General features: G+C 32.9%; 1 protein-coding gene across 1 annotated transcript; it reads right to left on the bottom strand.

The window, feature by feature from the left end:
* Nucleotides 1–447: 447 nt before the first annotated feature.
* LOC126747793 (mannosyl-oligosaccharide glucosidase) lies at nucleotides 448–27,521 on the bottom strand. Its single transcript, XM_050456593.1, has 12 exons — nucleotides 27,171–27,521; nucleotides 26,851–27,008; nucleotides 26,619–26,796; nucleotides 17,400–17,544; nucleotides 17,159–17,340; nucleotides 16,914–17,104; nucleotides 16,552–16,856; nucleotides 4,931–5,097; nucleotides 4,738–4,871; nucleotides 4,474–4,662; nucleotides 4,218–4,417; nucleotides 448–917 (listed from the first exon to the last, which is right to left on the bottom strand). Exons 1-12 carry the CDS (start codon nucleotides 27,396–27,398, stop codon nucleotides 529–531), a joined length of 2,466 nt encoding a protein of 821 aa, XP_050312550.1. The 5' UTR covers nucleotides 27,399–27,521; the 3' UTR covers nucleotides 448–528.

The following is a 27,521-nucleotide window of genomic DNA, read 5'->3' as shown; positions in this document are numbered from 1 at the left end:
CGTAACTCCTCGGCTGTTCATCGTCATTGAGAAATTTAAAAAGATTTGGGTAGACAATTAATCATTGTTCAATTTTACTTATGATACTCTTGACTGTAGGTCAATTACCAAAGAAGATAGAAGCATTTTTTATATTCAACCTCGTTTAAAGAAGATAATTTTTTTTCAGCTCAGATATCTTTGAAAATATTCAATTTACAGCAAAATCACTAATTATCAATATTCTCGAGTAAGCAATGATGAATAAATCAAAGTTTATTTCATCATTGTAGCTCAAGTAGATCTGAAGTTATCAGCCAAAAACCCCAAGGTTGACGCAACAAGATGTTGCTGACGTGGCAAAAATTTCAAACAGCCATAACTCCTCGACCGTTCATCCTATTTAAAAAATTCAAAAAGATTTATGTAAAATGAACGAAAGAGCATATAAACAAACAAAAACGCAACTTCTAATCAAAACACAAAATTTAATAAATCAAGTACACTTAAAAACAAAATAACAAATTGAGCGTGAGCGCGTCAAACAATTCATTCAAACCCTCCGCTCATTAAAATAACGGTCAAGGCACTCCATCCGGTAAACGGTCTGCATCCGCTGCCCTCTCCCGTGACGTCACTATACTGCTCCCACACGTATCCCGTCTTAAAATACTGATCGACGACGTTATTTACGACGTTCGTCCTCAATTCCTCGAACAGTTCTCTGGCTACGGTACGGTAGGGACCCTCCAGTTGACCGTAGTGCCATAGGGAACGTGCCGCCAGGAAATTCATGTTTATCCAGACTTGGCCCCTCCAGTAAGGAGGATCGTGTTCGGTGTTACGTCGCATGTACAACGGAGAAGTCTTGGAGAGAGATCGAAGACCGTAGTCGCTCCACAAGTAGTCGGGCCTCCGGATGTCTTTGAGGATTTGACCTGGAGAGTCAACAGATGCAGAAGAGCCTCAAGGGGCCCAAACCATGTACGGAATGTCAAACAGGGTTTTTTTTAATGGTTGATAAGGGATTTGTTTACAAACTTATGTGCGAATTTTGTTTTAGGATTTTTAGAAGATAGTCATATTTTTTACGACCCAATTAAATAAATTAATTAATTTTTAGGGCCCAAATAATGTACGGAATGTCAATTAGCACCTGCGAAGGTATTACATTGATTAATGATCATTTTTGGGTCAAGATAATAGAGTTCTTAGTCCAGGAGTGCCTGTAAGGAAGAAAATAATTTGTCTCTCATTGGCAAGTGAATATCTCGGGTTCTAGTAGTCCAAATTTAGAAATTCTTGATTTGTGGACTAGTCTGAAGTCTTTTTTAGTATTTTTTGAAAAAATCACTAAAATCTGCTGACTAAAAGTCAAGATAATGGAATTCTTAGTCCAGGAGTGCCTGTAAGGAACAAAATAATTTGTTTCTCATTGGCAAGTGAATATTTCGGGTTCTAGTAGTCCAAATTTAAAAATTATTGATTTTTTGAGTAGTCTGAAGTCTTTTTAGTCTTTTTTGAAAAAATCACTAAAATCCGTCGACTAGAAGTCAAGATAAAGGAATTCCTAGTCCAGGAGCGCCTGTAAGGAACAAAATAATTTGTCTCTCATTGGCAAGTGAATATCTCGGGTTCTAGTAGTCCAAATTTAAAAATTCTTGATTTGTGGACTAGTCTGAAGCTTTTTTAGTCTTTTTTGAAAAAATCACTAAAATCCGCTAACTAAAAGTCAAGATAATGGAATTCTTAGTCCAGGAGCGCCTGTAAGGAACAAAATAATTTGTCTCTCATTGGCAAGTGAATATCTCGGGTTCTAGTGGTCCAAATTTAAAAATTCTTGATTTATTGACTAGTCTGAAGCTTTTTTAGTCTTTTTTAAAAAAATCACTAAAATCCGTTCACTAGAAGTCAAGATAATGGAATTCTTAGTCCAGGAGTGCCTGTAAGGAACAAAATAATTTGTCTCTCATTGGCAAGTGAATATCTCGGGTTCTAGTAGTCCAAATTTAGAAATTCTTGATTTATTGAGTAGTCTGAAGCTTTTTTAGTCTTTTTTGAAAAAATCACTAAAATCCGTTGACTAAAAGTCAAAATAATGGAATTCTTAGTCCAGGAGCGCCTGTAAGGAACAAAATAATTTGCCTCTCATTGGCAAGTGAATATCTCGGGTTCTAGTAGTCCAAATTTAAAAATTATTGATTTTTTGAGTAGTCTGAAGTCTTTTTAGTCTTTTTTGAAAAAATCACTAAAATCCGCTAACTAAAAGTCAAAATAATGGAATTCTTAGTCCAGGAGCGCCTGTAAGGAACAAAATAATTTGCCTCTCATTGGCAAGTGAATATCTCGGGTTCTAGTAGTCCAAATTTAAAAATTCTTGATTTGTGGACTAGTCTGAAGCTTTTTTAGTCTTTTTTGAAAAAATCACTAAAATCTGCTGACTAAAAGTCAAGATATTGGAATTCTTAGTCCAGGAGCGCCTGTAAGGAACAAAATAATTTGTCTCTCATTGGCAAGTGAATATCTCGGGTTCTAGTAGTCCAAATTTAAAAATTCTTGATTTGTGGACTAGTCTGAAGCTTTTTTAGTCTTTTTTAAAAAAATCACTAAAATCCGTTGACTAGAAGTCAGAATAATGGAATTCTTAGTCTAGGAGCGCCTGTAAGGAACAAAATAATTTGTCTCTTATTGGCAAGTGAATATCTCGGGTTCTAGTGGTCTAAATTTAAAAATTCTTGATTTGTGGACTAGTCTAAAGCTTTTTTAGTCTTTTTTGAAAAAATCACTAAAATCCGTTCACTAGAAGTAAAGATATTGGAATTTTTAGTCCAGGAGTGCCTGTAAGGAACAAAATAATTTGTCTGCAATTTACAAGTGAATATCTCGGGTTCTAGTAGTCCAAATTTAAAAATTCTTGATTTATTGAGTAGTCTGAAGTCTTTTTTAGTCATTTTTGAAAAAATCACTAAAATCCGTTCACTAGAAGTCAAGATATTGGAATTCTTAGTCCAGGAGTGCCTGTAAGGAACAAAATAACTTGTCTCTCATTGGCAAGTAAATATCTCGGGTTCTAGTAGTCCAAATTTAAAAATTATTGACTTGTGGACTAGTCTGAAGTCTTTGTTAGTCTTTTTTAAAAAAATCACTAAAATCCGTTCACTAGAAGTCAGGATAATGGAATTCTTAGTCCAGGAGTGCCTGTAAGGAACAAAATAATTTGTCTCTTATTGGCAAGTGCATATCTCGGGTTCTAGTAGTCCAAACTTAAAAATTATTGACTTGTGGACTAGTCTGAAGTCTTTGTTAGTCTTTTTTAAAAAAATCACTAAAATCCGTTCACTAGAAGTCAAGATATTGGAATTCTTAGTCCAGGAGTGCCTGTAAGGAAGAAAATAATTTGTCTCTCATTGGCAAGTGAATATCTCGGGTTCTAGTAGTCCAAATTTAGAAATTCTTGATTTTTTGAGTAGTCTGAAGTCTTTTTAGTCTTTTTTAAAAAAATCACTAAAATCCGTTGACTAGAAGTCAAGATATTAGAATTCTTAGTCCAGGAGTGCCTGTAAGGAACAAAATAATTTGCCTCTCATTGGCAAGTGAATATCTCGGGTTCTAGTAGTCCAAATTTAAAAACTATTGATTTTTTCAGTAGTCTGAAGTCTTTGTTAGTCTTTTTTAAAAAAATCACTAAAATCCGTTCACTAGAAGTCAAGATATTGGAATTCTTAGTCCAGGAGCGCCTGTAAGGAACAAAATAATTTGTTTCTCATTGGCAAGTGAATATCTCGGGTTCTAGTAGTCCAAATTTAAAAATTCTTGATTTGTGGACTAGTCTGAAGTCTTTTTAGTCTTTTTTGAAAAAATCACTAAAATCCGTTCACTAGAAGTCAAGATATTGGAATTCTTAGTCCAGGAGCGCCTGTAAGGAACAAAATAATTTGTCTCTTATTGCCAAGTGAATATTTCGGGTTCTAGTGGTCCAAATTTAGAAATTCTTGATTTATTGAGTAGTCTGAAGACTATTTTAGCCTTATTTGAAAAATTCACTAAAATCGATGCACTACAACTCGAGATATTAACATTTTTAATCCACGAGTGCCTGTAAAAAACAAAAAATTCACATACCATCAATTTACGCAACCTCCGAAGCGTATTACACATAAAACACTTAATAAATCAAAGAATTAAAAAAAAAAGTGCCGAAACAATGTACGGAATGTCAACCCACGTCACTGACTCACCTAAATGCGGAGAGGTGGGCTCCAGAACCCGCAACAGAAACGGAAACACGTTCACGTAACCGAAGTGCGAGTCCACCAGTCGATACTCCGGACGTTTCAGCACCTCCCTGACCATCTCCAGGTTCTGGTTCTGTTGCCTAGGCAACGGTTTCGGTCGTACCAACTTAACCGCGTCCGTATGAAGTCCGTAGTCGGCGTATCTTTAATTTAATCACTCACGTAAGTGTGTGAGAGAGAGAGAGAGCATATATTGTACCTCTTAGAAAAATTGGACCAGTGCAGTTCGTCCATGAGACCGTTATCCATTAAATAACTGGCCGTTTGTTTGTATTTGGCATAAGTGTCACGCCCTAAAAGATATGCCAAGCGGGCCATGGTGTTGGACGCTACGGCCATCCAACAGTACAGATCCACGTGACGTTCCAGGTCCGAAGGGTGGGAGGATCTAAAAGAGGAAAACGCGCCCTTGAAGCCCTACAGAGCGAGAGAGAGAGAGAGAACACCCTGGAAAATTCCGTACCTAGGAAAGTCATCCAGACCAGAGGTGAGAGTCTTCGGGTTCAACTCCTTATTGGTCAAATAATCCCGCCCCCTCCACCTGTACGAACCGGCCAAGGCACCCTTTTGGGTGCTATTGAACCACTGGAACCACGCCTAGAAATGCGGGATTAAGTAAATTGGACCGGCGCGGTTTTTGTCGATTTTCGTCATACTTGCAATCTCGGATAGAGTCGCTCCAGGTGGGCCAGACGTTCGTTGGTCAATTGCTCCTCGTATTTGTTTAAGATGTATTCGAGGGTGAGGAAGAAGGTCGGGGGGTTGGCGTTCGTGTTCCATTGCACGACGAACTCCTTGGGGACTTTCGCCCGGGCCTCGACCCCTTTCGAAAAATCACGTCGTGAATTATTAAAAAATGTCACAGAGAAGGTTACTTGTGAAGGTTCACTTGTGAAGGTTATCGGGATTAATCCGATGTAGAGAAAAGCAGGTGCCGAAATAATGTACGGAATGGCAATCGGGAGTTCCGAAGGGTAATTGCATGTTTTATAGGAGTTCATTTTGGAAGTGTATCGGATGTGTGGAATACGAGACTTTGAAAGCTCGTAGCATGGAAACCGTAAGAGGTACGATCGTTTCAGTGGTACCAGTCGATTCAGAAGGTTCCAAATATTCTAGAAACGTTGAAAATTTTTTTTTAAATTTATTGGTTTTTCCAGGAAAAAATTTCAAAGTTGACCATTTTCGGACGGTAAGATAAATATGCATAATTAAATAAAAAAACTTTGAAATTCCGTAGCTTGGAAACTATAAGTGGTACGACTTTTTCAGTGGTACCAGTGGATTCAGAAGGTTTCAAATATTCTAAAAACGTCGAAGAAAATTTTTGAAATTTATTGGTTTTTCCAGGAAAAAATTTCAAAGTTGACCATTTTTGGACTGTTAGATAAATATGCATAATTTAATAAAAAAACTTCGAAATTGCGTAGCTTGGAAAATATAAGTGGTACGACTTTTTCAGTGGTACCAGTGGATTCAGAAGGTTCCAAATATTCTAGAAACGTTGAAGAAATTTTTTAAAATTTATTGGTTTTTCCAGGAAAAAATTTGAAAGTTGACCATTTTCGGACGGTAAGATAAATATGCATAATTTAATAAAAAAACTTTGAAATTGCGTAGCTTGGAAACTATAAGTGGTACGACTTTTTCAGTGGTACCAGTGGATTCAGAAGGTTCCAAATATTCTAAAAACGTCGAAGAAAATTTTTGAAATTTATTGGGTTTTCCAGGAAAAAATTTCAAAGTTGACCATTTTCGGACTGTTAGATGAATATGCATAATTTAATAAAAAAACTTTGAAATTCCGTAGCTTGGAAACTATAAGAGGTACGACTTTTTCAGTGGTACCAGTGGATTTAGAAGGTTCCAAATATTCTAAAAACGTCGAAGAAAATTTTTGAAATTTATTGGTTTTTCCAGGAAAAAATTTGAAAGTTGACCATTTTCGGATGGTAAGATAAATATGCATAATTAAATAAAAAAACTTTGAAATTCCGTAGCTTGGAAACTATAAGAGGTACGACTATACCAGTGGTACCAAACGATTCAGAAGGTCCCAAATATTTCAGAAACGCTGGAAAAAAATTTTGAAAATTATTAGTTTTTCCAGGAAAAAAATTCAAAGTTGACTGTGAAACAAATATAAAAAATTTAATACGGAAACTTTAAAATTCCATTGCTAAGAAATTATAAGAGGTACGACTGTTCCAGTGGTACCAAACGATTCAGAAGGTCCCAAATATTCCAGAAACGCTGAAAAAAATTTTTGAAAATTATTATTTTTTCCAGGAAAAAAATTCAAAGTTGTTGGTAAAATAAATAGAAAAAATTTATTTAAAAAACTTTGAAATTCCATATCTTGGAAACTATAAGTGGTACGACTATTTCAGTGGTACCAAACGATTCAGAAGGTCCCAAATATTCCAGAAACGCTGGAAAAATTTTTTGAAAATCATTAGTTTTTTCAGAAAAAAATTTCAAAGTTGACTGTAAGACAAATACAAAAAATTTAATACGAAAACTTTGAAATTCCATAGCTAGGAAACTATAACAGGTACGACTTATCCAGTGGTACCAAACGATTCAGAAGGTCCCAAATAGTCCAGAAACGCTGGAAAAAATGTTTGAGAATCATTAGTTTTTTTAGGAAAAAATTTCAAAGTTGACTGTAAAACAAATATAAAAAAATTAATTCGAAAACTTTGAAATTCCATTGCTAGGAAACTATAAGAGGTACGACTATACCAGTGGTACCAAACGATTCAGAAGGTCCCAAATATTCCAGAAACGCTGGAAAAAAAATTTGAAAACAATTATTTTTGAAAAATTTTAAAAATTCAAAGTTGATGGTAAAATAAATAGAGAAAATTTATTTAAAAAACTTTGATTTTCCATATCTTGGAAACTATTAGAGGTACGACTATTTCAGTGGTACCAAACGATTCAGAAGGTCCCAAATAGTCAAAAACGTTGGAAAAAATTTTTGAAAATGATCATTTTTTCCAGGAAAAAATTTTAAAGTTGACTGTAAGACAAATATAAAAAAATTAATACGAAAACTTTGAAATTCCATAGCTAGGAAACTATAAGAGGTACGACTATTCCAGTGGTACCAAACGATTCAGAAGGCCCCAGATATTCCAGAAACGTTGGAAAAATTTTTTAAAAATTATTAGTTTTTTCAGGAAAAAAATTCAAAGTTGACTGTAAAACAAATATAAAAAATTTAATATGAAAACTTTAAAATTCCATAGCGTGGAAACTATACGAGGTACGACTGTTCCAGTGGTACCAAACGATTCAGAAGATCCCAAATATTCCAGAAATGCTGAAAAAAATTTTTGAAAATTATTATTTTTTCCAGGAAAAAAATTCAAAGTTGATGGTAAAATAAATAGAGAAAATTTATTTAAAAAACTTTGAAATTCCATATCTTGGAAACTATAAGAGGTACGACTATACCAGTGGTACCAAATGATTCAGAAGGTCCCACATATTCCAGAAACGCTGGAAAAAAATTTTGAAAATTATTTTTTTTTCCAGGAAAAAAATTCAAAGTTGATGGTAAAATAAATAGAGAAAATTTATTTAAAAAAATTTTAAAATTCCATATCTTGGAAACTATAAGAGGTACGACTGTTCCAGTGGTACCAAACGATTTAGAAGGTCCCAAATATTCCAGAAACGCTGGAAAAAAATTTTGAAATTTTTAATTTTTTTCAGGAAAAAATTTCAAAGTTAAGAGTAAAACAAATATAAAAAATTTAATACGAAAAGTTTAAAATTTCATCATTTAAAAAATGTTTGAGAATCATTAGTTTTTTTAGGAAAAAATTTCAAAGTTGACTGTAAAACAAATATAAAAAAATTAATTCGAAAACTTTGAAATTCCATTGCTAGGAAACTATAAGAGGTACGACTATACCAGTGGTACCAAACGATTCAGAAGGTCCCAAATATTCCAGAAACGCTGGAAAAAAAATTTGAAAACAATTATTTTTGAAAAATTTTAAAAATTCAAAGTTGATGGTAAAATAAATAGAGAAAATTTATTTAAAAAACTTTGATTTTCCATATCTTGGAAACTATTAGAGGTACGACTATTTCAGTGGTACCAAACGATTCAGAAGGTCCCAAATAGTCAAAAACGTTGGAAAAAATTTTTGAAAATGATCATTTTTTCCAGGAAAAAATTTTAAAGTTGACTGTAAGACAAATATAAAAAAATTAATACGAAAACTTTGAAATTCCATAGCTAGGAAACTATAAGAGGTACGACTATTCCAGTGGTACCAAACGATTCAGAAGGCCCCAGATATTCCAGAAACGCTGGAAAAAATGTTTGAGAATCATTAGTTTTTTTAGGAAAAAATTTCAAAGTTGACTGTAAAACAAATATAAAAAAATTAATTCGAAAACTTTGAAATTCCATTGCTAGGAAACTATAAGAGGTACGACTATACCAGTGGTACCAAACGATTCAGAAGGTCCCAAATATTCCAGAAACGCTGGAAAAAATGTTTGAGAATCATTAGTTTTTTTAGGAAAAAATTTCAAAGTTGACTGTAAAACAAATATAAAAAAATTAATTCGAAAACTTTGAAATTCCATTGCTAGGAAACTATAAGAGGTACGACTATACCAGTGGTACCAAACGATTCAGAAGGTCCCAAATATTCCAGAAACGCTGAAAAAAATTTTTGAAAATTATTATTTTTTCCAGGAAAAAAATTCAAAGTTGTTGGTAAAATAAATAGAAAAAATTTATTTAAAAAACTTTGAAATTCCATATCTTGGAAACTATAAGTGGTACGACTATTTCAGTGGTACCAAACGATTCAGAAGGTCCCAAATATTCCAGAAACGCTGGAAAAATTTTTTGAAAATCATTAGTTTTTTCAGAAAAAAATTTCAAAGTTGACTGTAAGACAAATACAAAAAATTTAATACGAAAACTTTGAAATTCCATAGCTAGGAAACTATAACAGGTACGACTTATCCAGTGGTACCAAACGATTCAGAAGGTCCCAAATAGTCCAGAAACGCTGGAAAAAATGTTTGAGAATCATTAGTTTTTTTAGGAAAAAATTTCAAAGTTGACTGTAAAACAAATATAAAAAAATTAATTCGAAAACTTTGAAATTCCATTGCTAGGAAACTATAAGAGGTACGACTATACCAGTGGTACCAAACGATTCAGAAGGTCCCAAATATTCCAGAAACGCTGGAAAAAAAATTTGAAAACAATTATTTTTGAAAAATTTTAAAAATTCAAAGTTGATGGTAAAATAAATAGAGAAAATTTATTTAAAAAACTTTGATTTTCCATATCTTGGAAACTATTAGAGGTACGACTATTTCAGTGGTACCAAACGATTCAGAAGGTCCCAAATAGTCAAAAACGTTGGAAAAAATTTTTGAAAATGATCATTTTTTCCAGGAAAAAATTTTAAAGTTGACTGTAAGACAAATATAAAAAAATTAATACGAAAACTTTGAAATTCCATAGCTAGGAAACTATAAGAGGTACGACTATTCCAGTGGTACCAAACGATTCAGAAGGCCCCAGATATTCCAGAAACGTTGGAAAAATTTTTTAAAAATTATTAGTTTTTTCAGGAAAAAAATTCAAAGTTGACTGTAAAACAAATATAAAAAATTTAATATGAAAACTTTAAAATTCCATAGCGTGGAAACTATACGAGGTACGACTGTTCCAGTGGTACCAAACGATTCAGAAGATCCCAAATATTCCAGAAATGCTGAAAAAAATTTTTGAAAATTATTATTTTTTCCAGGAAAAAAATTCAAAGTTGATGGTAAAATAAATAGAGAAAATTTATTTAAAAAACTTTGAAATTCCATATCTTGGAAACTATAAGAGGTACGACTATACCAGTGGTACCAAATGATTCAGAAGGTCCCACATATTCCAGAAACGCTGGAAAAAAATTTTGAAAATTATTTTTTTTTCCAGGAAAAAAATTCAAAGTTGATGGTAAAATAAATAGAGAAAATTTATTTAAAAAACTTTGAAATTCCATATCTTGGAAGCTATAAGAGGTACGACTGTTCCAGTAGTACCAAACGATTTAGAAGCTCCCATATATTTTAGAAACGCTGGAAAAAAATTTTGAAAATTTTTATTTTTTTCAGGAAAAAATTTCAAAGTTAAGAGTAAAACAAATATAAAAAATTTAATACGAAAAGTTTGAAATTTCATATCTTGTAAACTATTAGAGGTACGACTATTTCAGTGGTACCAAACGATTCAGAAGGTCCCAAATATTCCAGAAACGCTGGAAAAAATTTTTGAAAATCATTAGTTTTTTCAGGACAAAAATCCAAAGTTGACAATAAAATAAATAGAGAAAATTCATTTAAAAAACTTTGAAATTCCATATCTTGGAAACTATAAGAGGTACGACTGATCCAGTGGTACCAAACGATTCGGAAGGTCCCAAATATTTCAGAAACGCTGGAAAAAAATTTTGAAAATTATTAGTTTTTCCAGGAAAAAAATTCAAAGTTGACTGTGAAACAAATATAAAAAATTTAATACGAAAACTTTAAAATTCCATTGCTAAGAAACTATAAGAGGTACGACTGTTCCAGTGGTACCAAACGATTCAGAAGGTCCCAAATATTCCAGAAACGCTGGAAAAAATTTTTGAAAATTATAATTTTCAAATTATAAAAAAAAATTTTTGAAAATTATAATTTTTTCCAGGAAAAAAATTCAAAGTTGATGGTAAAATAAATAGAGAAAATTTATTTAAAAAACTTTGAAATTTCATATCTTGGAAACTATAAGAGATACGACTGTTCCAGTGGTACCAAACGATTCGGAAGGTCCCAAATATTTCAGAAACGCTGGAAAAAAATTTTGAAAATTATAATTTTTTCCAGGAAAAAATTTCAAAGTTGATGGTAATATAAATAGAGAAAATTTATTTAAAAAACTTTGAAATTCCATATCTTGGAAACTATAAGAGGTACGACTGTTCCAGTGGTACCAAACGATTCAGAAGGTCCCAAATATTCCAGAAACGCTGGAAAAAAATTTTGAAAATAATTATTTTTTCCAGGAAAAAATTTCAAAATTGACGGTAAAATAAATAGAGAAAATGTATTTAAAAAACTTCGAAATTCCATATCTTGGAAACTATAAGAGGTACGACTGATCCAGTGGTACCAAACGATTCAGAAGGTCCCAAGTATTCCAGAAACGCTGGCAAAAATTTTTGAAAATCATTAGTTTTTTCAGGAAAAAAATTCAAAGTTGATGGTAAAATACATAGAGAAAATTTATTTAAAAAACTTTGAAATTCTATATCTTGGAAACTATAGGAGATACGACTGTTCCAGTGGTACCAAACGATTCGGAAGGTCCCAAATATTTCAGAAACGCTGGAAAAAAATTTTGAAAATTATTATTTTTTCCAGGAAAAAAATTCAAAGTTGGCTGTGAAACAAATATAAAAAATTTAATACGAAAACTTTAAAATTCCATTGCTAAGAAACTATAAGAGGTACGACTGTTCCAGTGGTACCAAACAATTTAGAAGGTGCCAAATATTCCAGAAAAGCTGGAAAATAATGTTTGAAAATTATTATTTTTTTCAGAAAAAAATTTCAAAGTTGACTGTAAGACAAATATAAAAAATTTAATACGAAAACTTTGAAATTCCATAGCTAGGAAACTATAACAGGTACGACTTATCCAGTGGTACCAAACGATTCAGAAGGTACCAAATATTCCAGAAACGCTGGAAAAAATTTTTGAAAATTATTATTTTTTCCAGGAAAAAAATTCAAAGTTGATGGTAAGATAAATAGAGAAAATTTATTTAAAAAACTTTGAAATTCCATATCTTGGAAACTATAAGAGGTACGACTGTTCCAGTGGTACCAAACGATTCAGAAGGTCCCAAATATTCCAGAAACGCTGGAAAAAAATTTTGAAAATAATTATTTTTTCCAGGAAAAAATTTCAAAATTGACGGTAAAATAAATAGAGAAAATGTATTTAAAAAACTTCGAAATTCCATATCTTGGAAACTATAAGAGGTACGACTGTTCCAGTGGTACCAAACGATTCAGAAGGTCCCAAATATTCCAGAAACGCTGGAAAAAATGTTTGAAAATCATTAGTTTTTTCAGGAAAAAAATTCAAAGTTGATGGTAAAATAAATAGAGAAAATTTATTTAAAAATCTTTAAAATTCCATAGCTAGGAAACTATAAGAGGTACGACTATGCCAGTGGTACCAAACGATTCAGAAGGTCCCAAATATTCCAGAAACGCTGGAAAAAAATTTTGAAAATTATTATTTTTTTCCAGGAAAAAAATTCAAAATTGATGGTAAAATAAATATAGAAAATTTATTTAAAAAACTTTGAAATTCCATATCTTGGAAGCTATAAGAGGTACGACTGTTCCAGTGGTACCAAACGATTCAGAAGGTCCTAAATAGGCCAGAAACGCTAGAAAAAAATTTTGAAAATCATTAGTTTTTTCAGGAAAAAAATTTCAAAGTTGACGGTAAAATAAATAGAGAAAATTTATTTAAAAAACTTTGAAATTCCATATCTTGGAAACTACAAGAGGTACGACTGTTCCAGTGGTACCAAACGATTCAGAAGGTCCCAAATATTCCAGAAACGCTGGAAAAAAATTTTGAAAATTATCAGTTTTTCCAGGAAAAAAATTCAAAGTTGATGGTAAAATAAATGGAGAAAATTTATTTAAAAAACTTTGAAATTCCATATCTTGGAAACTATAAGTGGTACGACTTTTTTAGTGGTACCAAACGATTCAGAAAGTACCAAATATTCCAGAAACGTTGGAAAAAATTTTTGAAAATTATTATTTTTTCCAGGAAAAAAATTCAAAGTTGATGGTAAAATAAATAGAGAAAATTTATTTAAAAAACTTTGAAATTCCATATCTTGGAAACTATAAGAGGTACGACTGTTCCAGTGGTACCAAACGATTCAGAAGGTCCCAAGTATTCCAGAAACGCTGTAAAATACATAGAGAAAATTTATTTAAAAAACTTTGAAATTCTATATCTTGGAAACTATAGGAGATACGACTGTTCCAGTGGTACCAAACGATTCGGAAGGTCCCAAATATTTCAGAAACGCTGGAAAAAAATTTTGAAAATTATTAGTTTTTTCAGGAAAAAAATTCAAAGTTGGCTGTGAAACAAATATACGAAAAGTTTGAAATTTCATATCTTGTAAACTATTAGAGGTACGACTATTTCAGTGGTACCAAACGATTCAGAAGGTCCCAAATATTCCAGAAACGCTAAAAAAAAATTTTGAAAATTATTTTTTTTTCCAGGAAAAAAATTCAAAGTTGATGGTAAAATAAATAGAGAAAATTTATTTAAAAAACTTTGAAATTCCATATCTTGGAAACTATAAGAGGTACGACTGTTCCAGTGGTACCAAACGATTCAGAAGGTCCCAAATATTCCAGAAACGCTGGAAAAAATTTTTGAAAATCATTAGTTTTTTCAGGAAAAAAATTCAAAGTTGATGGTAAAATAAATAGAGAAAATTTATTTAAAAAACTTTGAAGGTTCATATCTTGGAAACTATAAGAGGTACGACTATGCCAGTGGTACCAAACGATTCAGAAGGTCCCAAATATTCCAGAAACGCTAAAAAAAAATTTTGAAAATTATTTTTTTTCCAGGAAAAAAATTCAAAGTTGATGGTAAAATAAATAGAGAAAATTTATTTAAAAAACTTTGAAATTCCATATCTTGGAAACTACAAGAGGTACGACTGTTCCAGTGGTACCAAACGATTCAGAAGGTCCCAAATATTCCAGAAACGCTGGAAAAAAATTTTGAAAATTATCAGTTTTTCCAGGAAAAAAATTCAAAGTTGATGGTAAAATAAATGGAGAAAATTTATTTAAAAAACTTTGAAATTCCATATCTTGGAAACTATAAGTGGTACGACTTTTTTAGTGGTACCAAACGATTCAGAAAGTACCAAATATTCCAGAAACGTTGGAAAAAATTTTTGAAAATTATTATTTTTTCCAGGAAAAAAATTCAAAGTTGATGGTAAAATAAATAGAGAAAATTTATTTAAAAAACTTTGAAATTCCATATCTTGGAAACTATAAGAGGTACGACTGTTCCAGTGGTACCAAACGATTCAGAAGGTCCCAAATATTCCAGAAAAGCTGGAAAATAATGTTTGAAAATTATTATTTTTTTCAGGAAAAAAATTCAAAGTTGATGGTAAAATAAATAGAGAAAATTTATTTAAAAAACTTTGAAATTTCATATCGTGGAAACTATAAGAGGTACGACTATGCCAGTGGTACCAAACGATTCAGAAGGTCCCAAATATTCCAGAAACGCTGGAAAAAATTTTTGAAAATTATTATTTTTTCCAGGAAAAAATTCAAATTGAAATTCCGTATCTTGGAAGCTATAAGAGGTACGACTGTGCCAGTGGTACCAAACGATTCAGAAGGTCCCAAATATTCCAGAAATGCTAGAAACAATTTTTGAAAATTTTTATTTTTTCCAGGAAAAAAATTCAAAGTTGATGGTAAAATAAATAGAGAAAATTTATTTAAAAAACTTTGAATTTCCATATCTTGGAACCTATAAGAGGTACGACTATGCCAGTGGTACCAAACAATTCAAAAGGTCCCAAATATTCCAGAAACGCTAGAAAAAAATTTTGAAAATTATTATTTTTTCCAGGAAAAAAATTCAAAGTTGACGATAAAATAAATAGAGAAAATTTATTTAAAAAACTTTGAAATTCCATATCTTGGAAACTATAAGAGGTACGATTGTTCCAGTGGTACCAAACGATTCAGAAGGTCCCAAATATTCCACAAACGCTATAAAAAATTTTTGAAAATTATTAGTTTTTTTAGGAAAAAAATTCAAAGTTGATGGTAAAATAAATAGAGAAAATTTATTTAAAAAACTTTGAAATTCCATATCTTGGAAACTATAAGAGGTACGACTGATCCAGTGGTACCAAACGATTCAGAAGGTCCTAGATATTCCAGAAACGCTGGAAAAAAATTTTGAAAATTATTATTTTTTCCAGGAAAAAATTTCAAAGTTGATGATAAAACAAATATAAAAAAATTAATACGAAAACTTTGAAATTCCATAGCTAGGAAACTATAAGAGGTACGACTATACCAGTGGTACCAAACGATTCAGAAGGTCCCAAATAGTCCAGAAATGCTGGAAAAAAAATTTGAAAAATATTATTTTATCCAGGAAAAAATTTCAAAGTTGATGGTAAAATAAATAGAGAAAATTTATTTAAAAAACTTTGAAATTCCACATCTTGGAAACTATAAGAGGTACGACTGTTCTAGTGGTACCAAACGATTCAGAAGGTCCCAAATAGTCCAGAAATGCTGGAAAAAATTTTTGAAAATTATTATTTTTTCCAGGAAAAAAATTCAAAGTTGACGATAAAATAAATAGAGAAAATTTATTTAAAAAACTTTGAAATTCCATATCTTGGAAGCTATCAGAGATACGACTATTCCAGTGATACCAAACGATTCAGAAGATCCCAAATATTCCAGAAACGCTGGAAAAAAATTTTGAAAATTATTATTTTTTCCAGGAAAAAAATTCAAAGTTGATGGTAAAATTAATAGAGAAAATTTATTTAAAAAAACTTTGAAATTCCATATCTTGGAATCTATAAGAGGTACGACTATGCCAGTGGTACCAAACTATTCAGAAGGTCCCAAATATTCCAGAAACGCTAGAAAAAATTTTTGAAAATTATTATTTTTTTTAGGAAAAAATTTCAAAATTGACTGTAAAACAAATATAAAAAAATTAATTCGAAAACTTTGAAATTCCATAGCTAGAAAACTATAAGAGGTACGACTGTGCCAGTGGTACCAAACGATTCAGAAGGTCCCAAATATTCCAAAAACGTTAAAATCCCGTTTAAAAAAATCATTCGTTTTTCCATGAAAAAAATTCAAAGTTGACCAACTGCAAAAAAATTTACATCATTTTTCACTGTCTAATTTATAATAAAAAATAGGCTCAACTGCCTGGAATAAATAAATAATTATCAAAAAATTCATTAATTACATCGACCAAAGCGCTGTGACGTCATCTCTTCCAAACAGTCAAAAAACCAAACAATAAAAACCCTCAAGTGCCCGGACTGCACAGGAACCCCTGAGGATGCACCTCAAAGGGTCTAAACGTCGCACTAAACTAAAAATTCACATTTCCATAACTCACCCAAAATCTGCTCCCTCGGTATCCAACCCTCGGCATTCATCAAATCGAACCAGTGTCCCATAATGTCCAACTCGATATCGAGATCCCACTGGGATATCAGTAGGCCGTGGAACCCCTCGTCCCACAGGAACCCCCTGGGAAAGAAACTCCTTGAGGGCACCGCCGTGTACAGCGGCGCCCGCCAATAACTCACCGGTTCCTCGTTGTACCTGCTCTGCACCAACGAGGACCCATAGAAGTACCCGATACCCCCGATCATGTTACTGAGGGCAGCCTGCGCGAACTCGATGTGCTTCGCGTGGTACCTGCACGGTTAAACCCCTTTTAGGGTCAATTGGGGAACCCCTAAAGGGTTCACTCACCCTTTACTCTTCAACCCAAAGGTGTCCTCGAACCTTTGATCGAACCGCGTTCGGAGCCACTCCAGGGATTTCGTATAAGAGTCCCCCAGGAGCCTCTCGGGCACGTTCGCTACCGATTTCGACTCAAACACAATGTCGATACTAAATGGGAGTTTGGCGGTTATTTGGGTGGCCACCAAGTTGGGAACCCCCTGAAAAATCCGTATTAAACCCTCGGTTCACCCTCTTAGAGGTCTGTCGCTTACGTTCGGGCCCCCCGGGGGGTCGATCGCGCCCCCTAAAACGATCTTTCGAGGCCCCCCGGGGTCCAGCCTTAAGGAATTGATCACGGTCTCTTTGAGTAGATCTAGACCAGGCACCACCGTGCTCAAATAAGACTCGTGATCCACGGTGCCTTGTTGAGGAAAGAGGGTCATTTTAAATTGACCTAAGGCGGCGAGTAAATTCGTTTTATTTAATATATGGGGGAATTTACTATGTATCTACCTAAACCGGAGGTTTCACCCCTGATGCCTGTCAGGTCGGTATTTGAGTTTGTGGGGGCTAAAAAGCCTTCGGTGTCCTTGTCTAGGGCGGCGTACCAGATTAAGGAGATCCGCTCGGACTTTGGGACCTTGTTTTGGTACTCGGGCTGCAATATTAAAGTGAGCGGAATGCAAAAGTGAATATCTTGAGTTCTAGCGGTTGGAATTTTGTAATTATTGATTTCCGAGATACTTTAGGGCTTTTTAAGTGTTTTCTGAAAAAATCATTAAAATCTGTTCACTAGAAGTCAAGATATTGAAATTCTTAGTCCAGGAGTGCCTGGAGGAGATAAAATAATTTGTGTCTTATTGGCAAGCGAATATCTTGAGTTCTAGTGGTCGAAATTTTGTAATTATTGATTTCTAAGATACTTTAGGGCTTTTTAAGTGTTTTCTGAAAAAATCATTAAAATCCGTTCACTAGAAGTCAAGATATTGAAATTCTTAGTCCAGGAGTGCCTGGAAGAGATAAAATAATTTGTCTCTTATTGGCAAGCGAATATCTTGAATTCTAGTGGTCGGAATCTTGTAATTATTGATTTCCGAGATACTTTAGGGTTTTTTAAGTGTTTTCTAAAAAAATCATTAAAATCCGTTCACTAGAAGTCAAGATATTGAAATTCTTAGTCCAGGAGTGCCTGGAAGAAATAAAATAATTTGTCTCTTATTGGCAAGTGAATATCATGAGTTCTAGTGGGTGGATTCTTGTAATTATTGATTTCTGAGATACTTTAGGGCTTTTTAAGTGTTTTCTGAAAAAATCATTAAAATCCGTTGACTAGAAGTCAAGATATTGAAATTCTTAGTCCAGGAGTGCCTGGAAGAAATAAAATAATTTGTGTCTTATTGGCAAGTGAATATCTTGAGTTCTAGTGGTTAGAATCTTGTAATTATTGATTTCTGAGATACTTTAGGGCTTTTTAAGTGTTTTCTGAAAAAATTATTAAAATCCGTTTACTAGAAGTCAAGATATTGAAATTCTTAGTCCAGGAGTGCCTGGAAGAGATAAAATAATTTGTGTCTCATTGGCAAGCGAATATCTTGAGTTCTAGTGGTCGGAATCTTGTAATTATTGATTTCTGAGATACTTTAGGGCTTTTTAAGTGTTTTCTGAAAAAATCATTAAAATCCGTTCACTAGAAGTCAAGATATTGAAATTCTTAGTCCAGGAGTGCCTGGAAGAGATAAAATAATTTGTCTCTTATTGGCAAGCGAATATCTTGAGTTCTAGTGGTTGGAATCTTGTAATTATTGATTTCCGAGATACTTTAGGGCTTTCTAAGCGTTTTCTGAAAAAATCATTAAAATCCGTTCACTAGAAGTCAAGTTATTGAAATTCTTAGTCCAGGAGTGACTGGAAGAAATAAAATAATTTGCCTCTTATTGGCAAGCGAATATCTTGAGTTCTAGTGGTCGGAATCTTGTAATTATTGATTTCTAAGATACTTTAGGGCCTTTTAAGTGTTTTCTGAAAAAATTATTAAAATCCGTTCACTGGAAGTCAAGATATTGAAATTCTTAGTCCAGGAGTGCCTGGAAGAAATAAAATAATTTGTCTCTTATTGGCAAGCGAATATCTTGAGTTCTAGTGGTTAGAATCTTGTAATTATTGATTTCTGAGATACTTTAGGGCTTTTTAAGTGTTTTTTGAAAAAATCATTAAAATCCGTTCACTAGAAGTGAAGATATTGAAATTCTTAGTCCAGGAGTGCCTGGAAGAAATAAAATAATTTGTCTCTTATTGGCAAGTGAATATCTTGAGTTCTAGTGGCCAGAAATTTGTAATTATTGATTTCTACGATACCTAAAGGTTTTTCAAAGATTTTCTGAAAAAATCATTAAAATCCATTGAATTAAAATCAAGATATTGATGATTTTATCATAGGAGTGCTCGGAACTATTTTGTGTTTCCCTTTTTAATTTTTAATATTTTATCTTTTAATTCACCAATAGTATTCATTTCTTCTTGATAGGTTTTACTTGAACTCTAAAGGTTCAAGGTCATTTAAAGGTCACAGGGTCACTTTTTCATCGATTCATACAGATTGGAGTCTTTGACCGACACCTCGTTTTCTATATTAACCTTGACAAGGTCAAATTGCCTCCCTTGAGAACCACCCGCGTTTCTATGGGATATCACCAGTTGGTGGCCTTGATCGTTGTTTTAAAGGTCATTTGAAGTTCAAGGTCATTTTTTAGAGTGGGAAAATCTTGGTGACCGTGACAAGGTCAACTGTTCAAACTTGGTAATAACTTCAAGAACTATTTTAATTGAACTTATCAGAAATTTAAATCAAGAACAATTTACTTGTATTAATAAAGAGATCTATTGCTAATCAATGGGGGAAGGTTGCAAGTTAATTGGACAATTGTTTTTATGCAAAAATCTTGTTTTTCATTAACACCACCCTTAAAAGCCACTAGAACTCAAGATATTCGCATGCCAATAAGAGACAAATTATTTTATCTCTTCCAGGCACTCCTGGACTAAGAATTTCAATATCTTGACCTCTAGTGAACCGATTTTAATGATTTTTTTAGAAAACACTTAAAAAGCCCTAAAGTATCTTAGAAATCAATAATTACAAGATTCCAACCACTAGAACTCAAGATATTCGCTTGCCAATAAGAGACAAATTATTTTATCTCTTCCAGGCACTCCTGGACTAAGAATTTCAATATCTTGACCTCTAGTGAACCGATTTTAATGATTTTTTTAGAAAACACTTAAAAAGCCCTAAAGTATCTTAGAAATCAATAATTACAAGATTCCAACCACTAGAACTCAAGATATTCGCTTGCCAATAAGAGACAAATTATTTTATCTCTTCCAGGCACTCCTGGACTAAGAATTTCAATATCTTGACTTCTAGTGAACCGATTTTAATGATTTTTTCAGAAAACACTTAAAAAGCCCTAAAGTATCTCAGAAATCAATAACTACAAGATTCCAACCACTAGAACTCAAGATATTCGCCTGCCAATAAGAGACAAATTATTTTATTTCTTCCAGGCACTCCTGGACTAAGAATTTCAATATCTTGACTTCTAGTCAACGGATTTTAATGATTTTTTCAGAAAACACTTAAAAAGCCCTAAAGTATCTCAGAAATCAATAACTACAAGATTCCAACCACTAGAACTCAAGATATTCGCCTGCCAATAAGAGACAAATTATTTTATTTCTTCCAGGCACTCCTGGACTAAGAATTTCAATATCTTCACTTCTAGTGAACGGATTTTAATGATTTTTTCAAAAAACACTTAAAAAGCCCTAAAGTATCTCAGAAATCAATAATTGCAAAATTCCAACCACTTGAACTCAAGATAGTCGCTTGCCAATAAGAGACAAATTATTTTATCTCTTCCAGGCACTCCTGGACTAAGAATTTCAATATCTTGACTTCTAGTGAACCGATTTTAATGATTTTTTCAGAAAACACTTAAAAAGCCCTAAAGTATCTCAGAAATCAATAACTACAAGATTCCAACCACTAGAACTCAAGATATTCGCCTGCCAATAAGAGACAAATTATTTTATTTCTTCCAGGCACTCCTGGACTAAGAATTTCAATATCTTCACTTCTAGTGAACGGATTTTAATGATTTTTTCAAAAAACACTTAAAAAGCCCTAAAGTATCTCAGAAATCAATAATTGCAAAATTCCAACCACTTGAACTCAAGATAGTCGCTTGCCAATAAGAGACAAATTATTTTATCTCTTCCAGGCACTCCTGGACTAAGAATTTCAATATCTTGACTTCTAGTGAACCGATTTTAATGATTTTTTTAGAAAACACTTAAAAAGCCCTAAAGTATCTTAGAAATCAATAATTACAAGATTCCAACCACTAGAACTCAAGATATTCGCTTGCCAATAAGAGACAAATTATTTTATCTCTTCCAGGCACTCCTGGACTAAGAATTTCAATATCTTGACTTCTAGTCAACGGATTTTAATGATTTTTTCAGAAAACACTTAAAAAGCCCTAAAGTATCTCAGAAATCAATAACTACAAGATTCCAACCACTAGAACTCAAGATATTCGCCTGCCAATAAGAGACAAATTATTTTATTTCTTCCAGGCACTCCTGGACTAAGAATTTCAATATCTTCACTTCTAGTGAACGGATTTTAATGATTTTTTCAAAAAACACTTAAAAAGCCCTAAAGTATCTCAGAAATCAATAATTGCAAAATTCCAACCACTTGAACTCAAGATAGTCGCTTGCCAATAAGAGACAAATTATTTTATCTCTTCCAGGCACTCCTGGACTAAGAATTTCAATATCTTGACTTCTAGTGAACCGATTTTAATGATTTTTTTAGAAAACACTTAAAAAGCCCTAAAGTATCTCAGAAATCAATAACTACAAGATTCCAACCACTAGAACTCAAGATATTCGCCTGCCAATAAGAGACAAATTATTTTATTTCTTCCAGGCACTCCTGGACTAAGAATTTCAATATCTTCACTTCTAGTGAACGGATTTTAATGATTTTTTCAAAAAACACTTAAAAAGCCCTAAAGTATCTCAGAAATCAATAATTGCAAAATTCCAACCACTTGAACTCAAGATAGTCGCTTGCCAATAAGAGACAAATTATTTTATCTCTTCCAGGCACTCCTGGACTAAGAATTTCAATATCTTGACTTCTAGTGAACCGATTTTAATGATTTTTTTAGAAAACACTTAAAAAGCCCTAAAGTATCTTAGAAATCAATAATTACAAGATTCCAACCACTAGAACTCAAGATATTCGCTTGCCAATAAGAGACAAATTATTTTATCTCTTCCAGGCACTCCTGGACTAAGAATTTCAATATCTTGACTTCTAGTCAACGGATTTTAATGATTTTTTCAGAAAACACTTAAAAAGCCCTAAAGTATCTCAGAAATCAATAACTACAAGATTCCAACCACTAGAACTCAAGATATTCGCCTGCCAATAAGAGACAAATTATTTTATTTCTTCCAGGCACTCCTGGACTAAGAATTTCAATATCTTCACTTCTAGTGAACGGATTTTAATGATTTTTTCAAAAAACACTTAAAAAGCCCTAAAGTATCTCAGAAATCAATAATTGCAAAATTCCAACCACTTGAACTCAAGATAGTCGCTTGCCAATAAGAGACAAATTATTTTATCTCTTCCAGGCATTGAACCGATTTTAATGATTTTTTCAGAAAACACTTAAAAAGCCCTAAAGTATCTCAGAAATCAATAACTACAAGATTCCAACCACTAGAACTCAAGATATTCGCCTGCCAATAAGAGACAAATTATTTTATTTCTTCCAGGCACTCCTGGACTAAGAATTTCAATATCTTCACTTCTAGTGAACGGATTTTAATGATTTTTTCAAAAAACACTTAAAAAGCCCTAAAGTATCTCAGAAATCAATAATTGCAAAATTCCAACCACTTGAACTCAAGATAGTCGCTTGCCAATAAGAGACAAATTATTTTATCTCTTCCAGGCACTCCTGGACTAAGAATTTCAATATCTTGACTTCTAGTGAACCGATTTTAATGATTTTTTTAGAAAACACTTAAAAAGCCCTAAAGTATCTTAGAAATCAATAATTACAAGATTCCAACCACTAGAACTCAAGATATTCGCTTGCCAATAAGAGACAAATTATTTTATCTCTTCCAGGCACTCCTGGACTAAGAATTTCAATATCTTGACTTCTAGTGAACGGATTTTAATGATTTTTTCAAAAAACACTTAAAAAGCCCTAAAGTATCTCAGAAATCAATAATTACAAGATTCCGACCACTAGAACTCAAGATATTCACTTGCCAATAAGACCAAATTATTTTATCTCTTCCAGGCAATCCTGGACTAAGAATTTCAATATCTTGACTTCCAGTGAACGGATTTTAATGATTTTTTCAGAAAACACTTAAAAAGCCCTAAAGTATCTCAGAAATCAATAATTGCAAAATTCCAACCACTTGAACTCAAGATAGTCGCTTGCCAATAAGAGACAAATTATTTTATCTCTTCCAGGCACTCCTGGACTAAGAATTTCAATATCTTGACTTCTAGTGAACGGATTTTAATGATTTTTTCAAAAAACACTTAAAAAGCCCTAAAGTATCTCAGAAATCAATAATTACAAGATTCCGACCACTAGAACTCAAGATATTCACTTGCCAATAAGACCAAATTATTTTATCTCTTCCAGGCAATCCTGGACTAAGAATTTCAATATCTTGACTTCCAGTGAACGGATTTTAATGATTTTTTCAAAAAACACTTAAAAAGCCCTAAAGTATCTCAGAAATCAATAATTGCAAAATTCCAACCACTTGAACTCAAGATAGTCGCTTGCCAATAAGAGACAAATTATTTTATCTCTTCCAGGCACTCCTGGACTAAGAATTTCAATATCTTGACTTCTAGTGAACCGATTTTAATGATTTTTTCAGAAAACACTTAAAAAGCCCTAAAGTATCTCAGAAATCAATAACTACAAGATTCCAACCACTAGAACTCAAGATATTCGCCTGCCAATAAGAGACAAATTATTTTATTTCTTCCAGGCACTCCTGGACTAAGAATTTCAATATCTTGACTTCTAGTCAACGGATTTTAATGATTTTTTCAGAAAACACTTAAAAAGCCCTAAAGTATCTCAGAAATCAATAACTACAAGATTCCAACCACTAGAACTCAAGATATTCGCCTGCCAATAAGAGACAAATTATTTTATTTCTTCCAGGCACTCCTGGACTAAGAATTTCAATATCTTCACTTCTAGTGAACGGATTTTAATGATTTTTTCAAAAAACACTTAAAAAGCCCTAAAGTATCTCAGAAATCAATAATTGCAAAATTCCAACCACTTGAACTCAAGATAGTCGCTTGCCAATAAGAGACAAATTATTTTATCTCTTCCAGGCACTCCTGGACTAAGAATTTCAATATCTTGACTTCTAGTGAACGGATTTTAATGATTTTTTCAAAAAACACTTAAAAAGCCCTAAAGTATCTCAGAAATCAATAATTACAAGATTCCGACCACTAGAACTCAAGATATTCACTTGCCAATAAGACCAAATTATTTTATCTCTTCCAGGCAATCCTGGACTAAGAATTTCAATATCTTGACTTCCAGTGAACGGATTTTAATGATTTTTTCAGAAAACACTTAAAAAGCCCTAAAGTATCTCAGAAATCAATAATTGCAAAATTCCAACCACTTGAACTCAAGATAGTCGCTTGCCAATAAGAGACAAATTATTTTATCTCTTCCAGGCACTCCTGGACTAAGAATTTCAATATCTTGACTTCTAGTGAACGGATTTTAATGATTTTTTCAAAAAACACTTAAAAAGCCCTAAAGTATCTCAGAAATCAATAATTACAAGATTCCGACCACTAGAACTCAAGATATTCACTTGCCAATAAGACCAAATTATTTTATCTCTTCCAGGCAATCCTGGACTAAGAATTTCAATATCTTGACTTCCAGTGAACGGATTTTAATGATTTTTTCAAAAAACACTTAAAAAGCCCTAAAGTATCTCAGAAATCAATAATTGCAAAATTCCAACCACTTGAACTCAAGATAGTCGCTTGCCAATAAGAGACAAATTATTTTATCTCTTCCAGGCACTCCTGGACTAAGAATTTCAATATCTTGACTTCTAGTGAACCGATTTTAATGATTTTTTCAGAAAACACTTAAAAAGCCCTAAAGTATCTCAGAAATCAATAACTACAAGATTCCAACCACTAGAACTCAAGATATTCGCCTGCCAATAAGAGACAAATTATTTTATTTCTTCCAGGCACTCCTGGACTAAGAATTTCAATATCTTGACTTCTAGTCAACGGATTTTAATGATTTTTTCAGAAAACACTTAAAAAGCCCTAAAGTATCTCAGAAATCAATAACTACAAGATTCCAACCACTAGAACTCAAGATATTCGCCTGCCAATAAGAGACAAATTATTTTATTTCTTCCAGGCACTCCTGGACTAAGAATTTCAATATCTTCACTTCTAGTGAACGGATTTTAATGATTTTTTCAAAAAACACTTAAAAAGCCCTAAAGTATCTCAGAAATCAATAATTGCAAAATTCCAACCACTTGAACTCAAGATAGTCGCTTGCCAATAAGAGACAAATTATTTTATCTCTTCCAGGCACTCCTGGACTAAGAATTTCAATATCTTGACTTCTAGTGAACCGATTTTAATGATTTTTTTAGAAAACACTTAAAAAGCCCTAAAGTATCTTAGAAATCAATAATTACAAGATTCCAACCACTAGAACTCAAGATATTCGCTTGCCAATAAGAGACAAATTATTTTATCTCTTCCAGGCACTCCTGGACTAAGAATTTCAATATCTTGACTTCTAGTGAACGGATTTTAATGATTTTTTCAAAAAACACTTAAAAAGCCCTAAAGTATCTCAGAAATCAATAATTACAAGATTCCGACCACTAGAACTCAAGATATTCACTTGCCAATAAGACCAAATTATTTTATCTCTTCCAGGCAATCCTGGACTAAGAATTTCAATATCTTGACTTCCAGTGAACGGATTTTAATGATTTTTTCAGAAAACACTTAAAAAGCCCTAAAGTATCTCAGAAATCAATAACTACAAGATTCCAACCACTAGAACTCAAGATATTCGCCTGCCAATAAGAGACAAATTATTTTATTTCTTCCAGGCACTCCTGGACTAAGAATTTCAATATCTTGACTTCTAGTCAACGGATTTTAATGATTTTTTCAGAAAACACTTAAAAAGCCCTAAAGTATCTCAGAAATCAATAACTACAAGATTCCAACCACTAGAACTCAAGATATTCACTTGCCAATAAGAGACAAATAATTTTATCTCTTCCAGGCACTCCTGGACTAAGAATTTCAATATCTTGACCTCTAGTGAACGGATTTTAATGATTTTTTCAGAAAACACTTAGAAAGCCCTAAAGTATCTTAGAAATCAATAATTACAAGATTCCGAGTACTAGAACTCAAAATATTTACATGCCAATAAGAGACAAGTAATTTTTTTCTGATCCAGTTTGCTCTCCCTTCTTTCACTATCGCCTTAATTTTACACACATTTGACAATTTAAAAATAAACTTAAAACATTTCATTTTTACAACAACATAACATACATTGATTGGACAACATTACGTACCAGTACATCAGCGGTGATCCTCGCAGTCCATTCGCCCCCGTGCTGCCCCCCCGACCTTTTTACAAAAGACGTGGTGAGCTTAAACGGGGCGTCTTCGATCTCCTGCACCCCAAAGTTGCTACCGTCATGCTGTAGCCAACCATACTTTCTCAAATTGTCCCCTTGTTCGCACCAGTGTCTAAATAAAAAACCTTTAAACATTTGCTAAGAAATAATAAGAAGGGTAACGGACCTTATCCCATCACCCCCTGGTCCTAATCTATTAGGGAAGTACCACATTAAACCCGTAACCAACGAGTGGGGATCTCGGGTTTTTAGGCCGAAATACACCCCTGGCCTATAGGTGCCCCAGAACTGCTCGGGAACTTTTAAGCCAGATTTCACTATCACCTGGAAACGTTAGTGTATTTGCCTCTACTACTTACCGTTATAACTTGACAGACAATTATTAACCTTACATGCTTTAAAAACCTTTATATTCTTTGTGGTCAAAGCCCTAGGGCCTGTACACCCTTCTTCCAAGAAAAACACATTGATAGCAACCCAACATACCTTCTTATCGTCAAAAGGGGTGTTTACCCTGGTTTGCAGGTACCCCATGATGGCAAACACTACCGTAACCCCCAACACAAGAACCATTGCGACCTGTTTCCAATAAATAAAGACACTTTTAGACTGTGGGGTCTTGGATTGGGGCGAACTGCTGCCATTGCTACTACTGCTGTTACGGCTCTTGCTCTCCTTATTGCTCTCGGATACGGTTTTTCTTTGTCGGGCCATTTTCGTCGGCTAAAATCTACCTAAAAAATGTCCACTTACATTTAGGAAATTTCAAAAAATCGAAAAAAAAAAATTGTGTGTTTATTATTGTTGCAAACGTCACGCTATTTTTTTTTTTTTAGG

This window comes from Anthonomus grandis, chromosome 20 (genome assembly GCF_022605725.1).
Source record: "Anthonomus grandis grandis chromosome 20, icAntGran1.3, whole genome shotgun sequence".
Taxonomy (NCBI): Eukaryota; Metazoa; Arthropoda; class Insecta; order Coleoptera; family Curculionidae; genus Anthonomus; species Anthonomus grandis.
The sequence above is the reverse complement of the archived record's forward strand: the minus strand, read 5'-3'. Positions and strand labels throughout refer to the sequence as shown.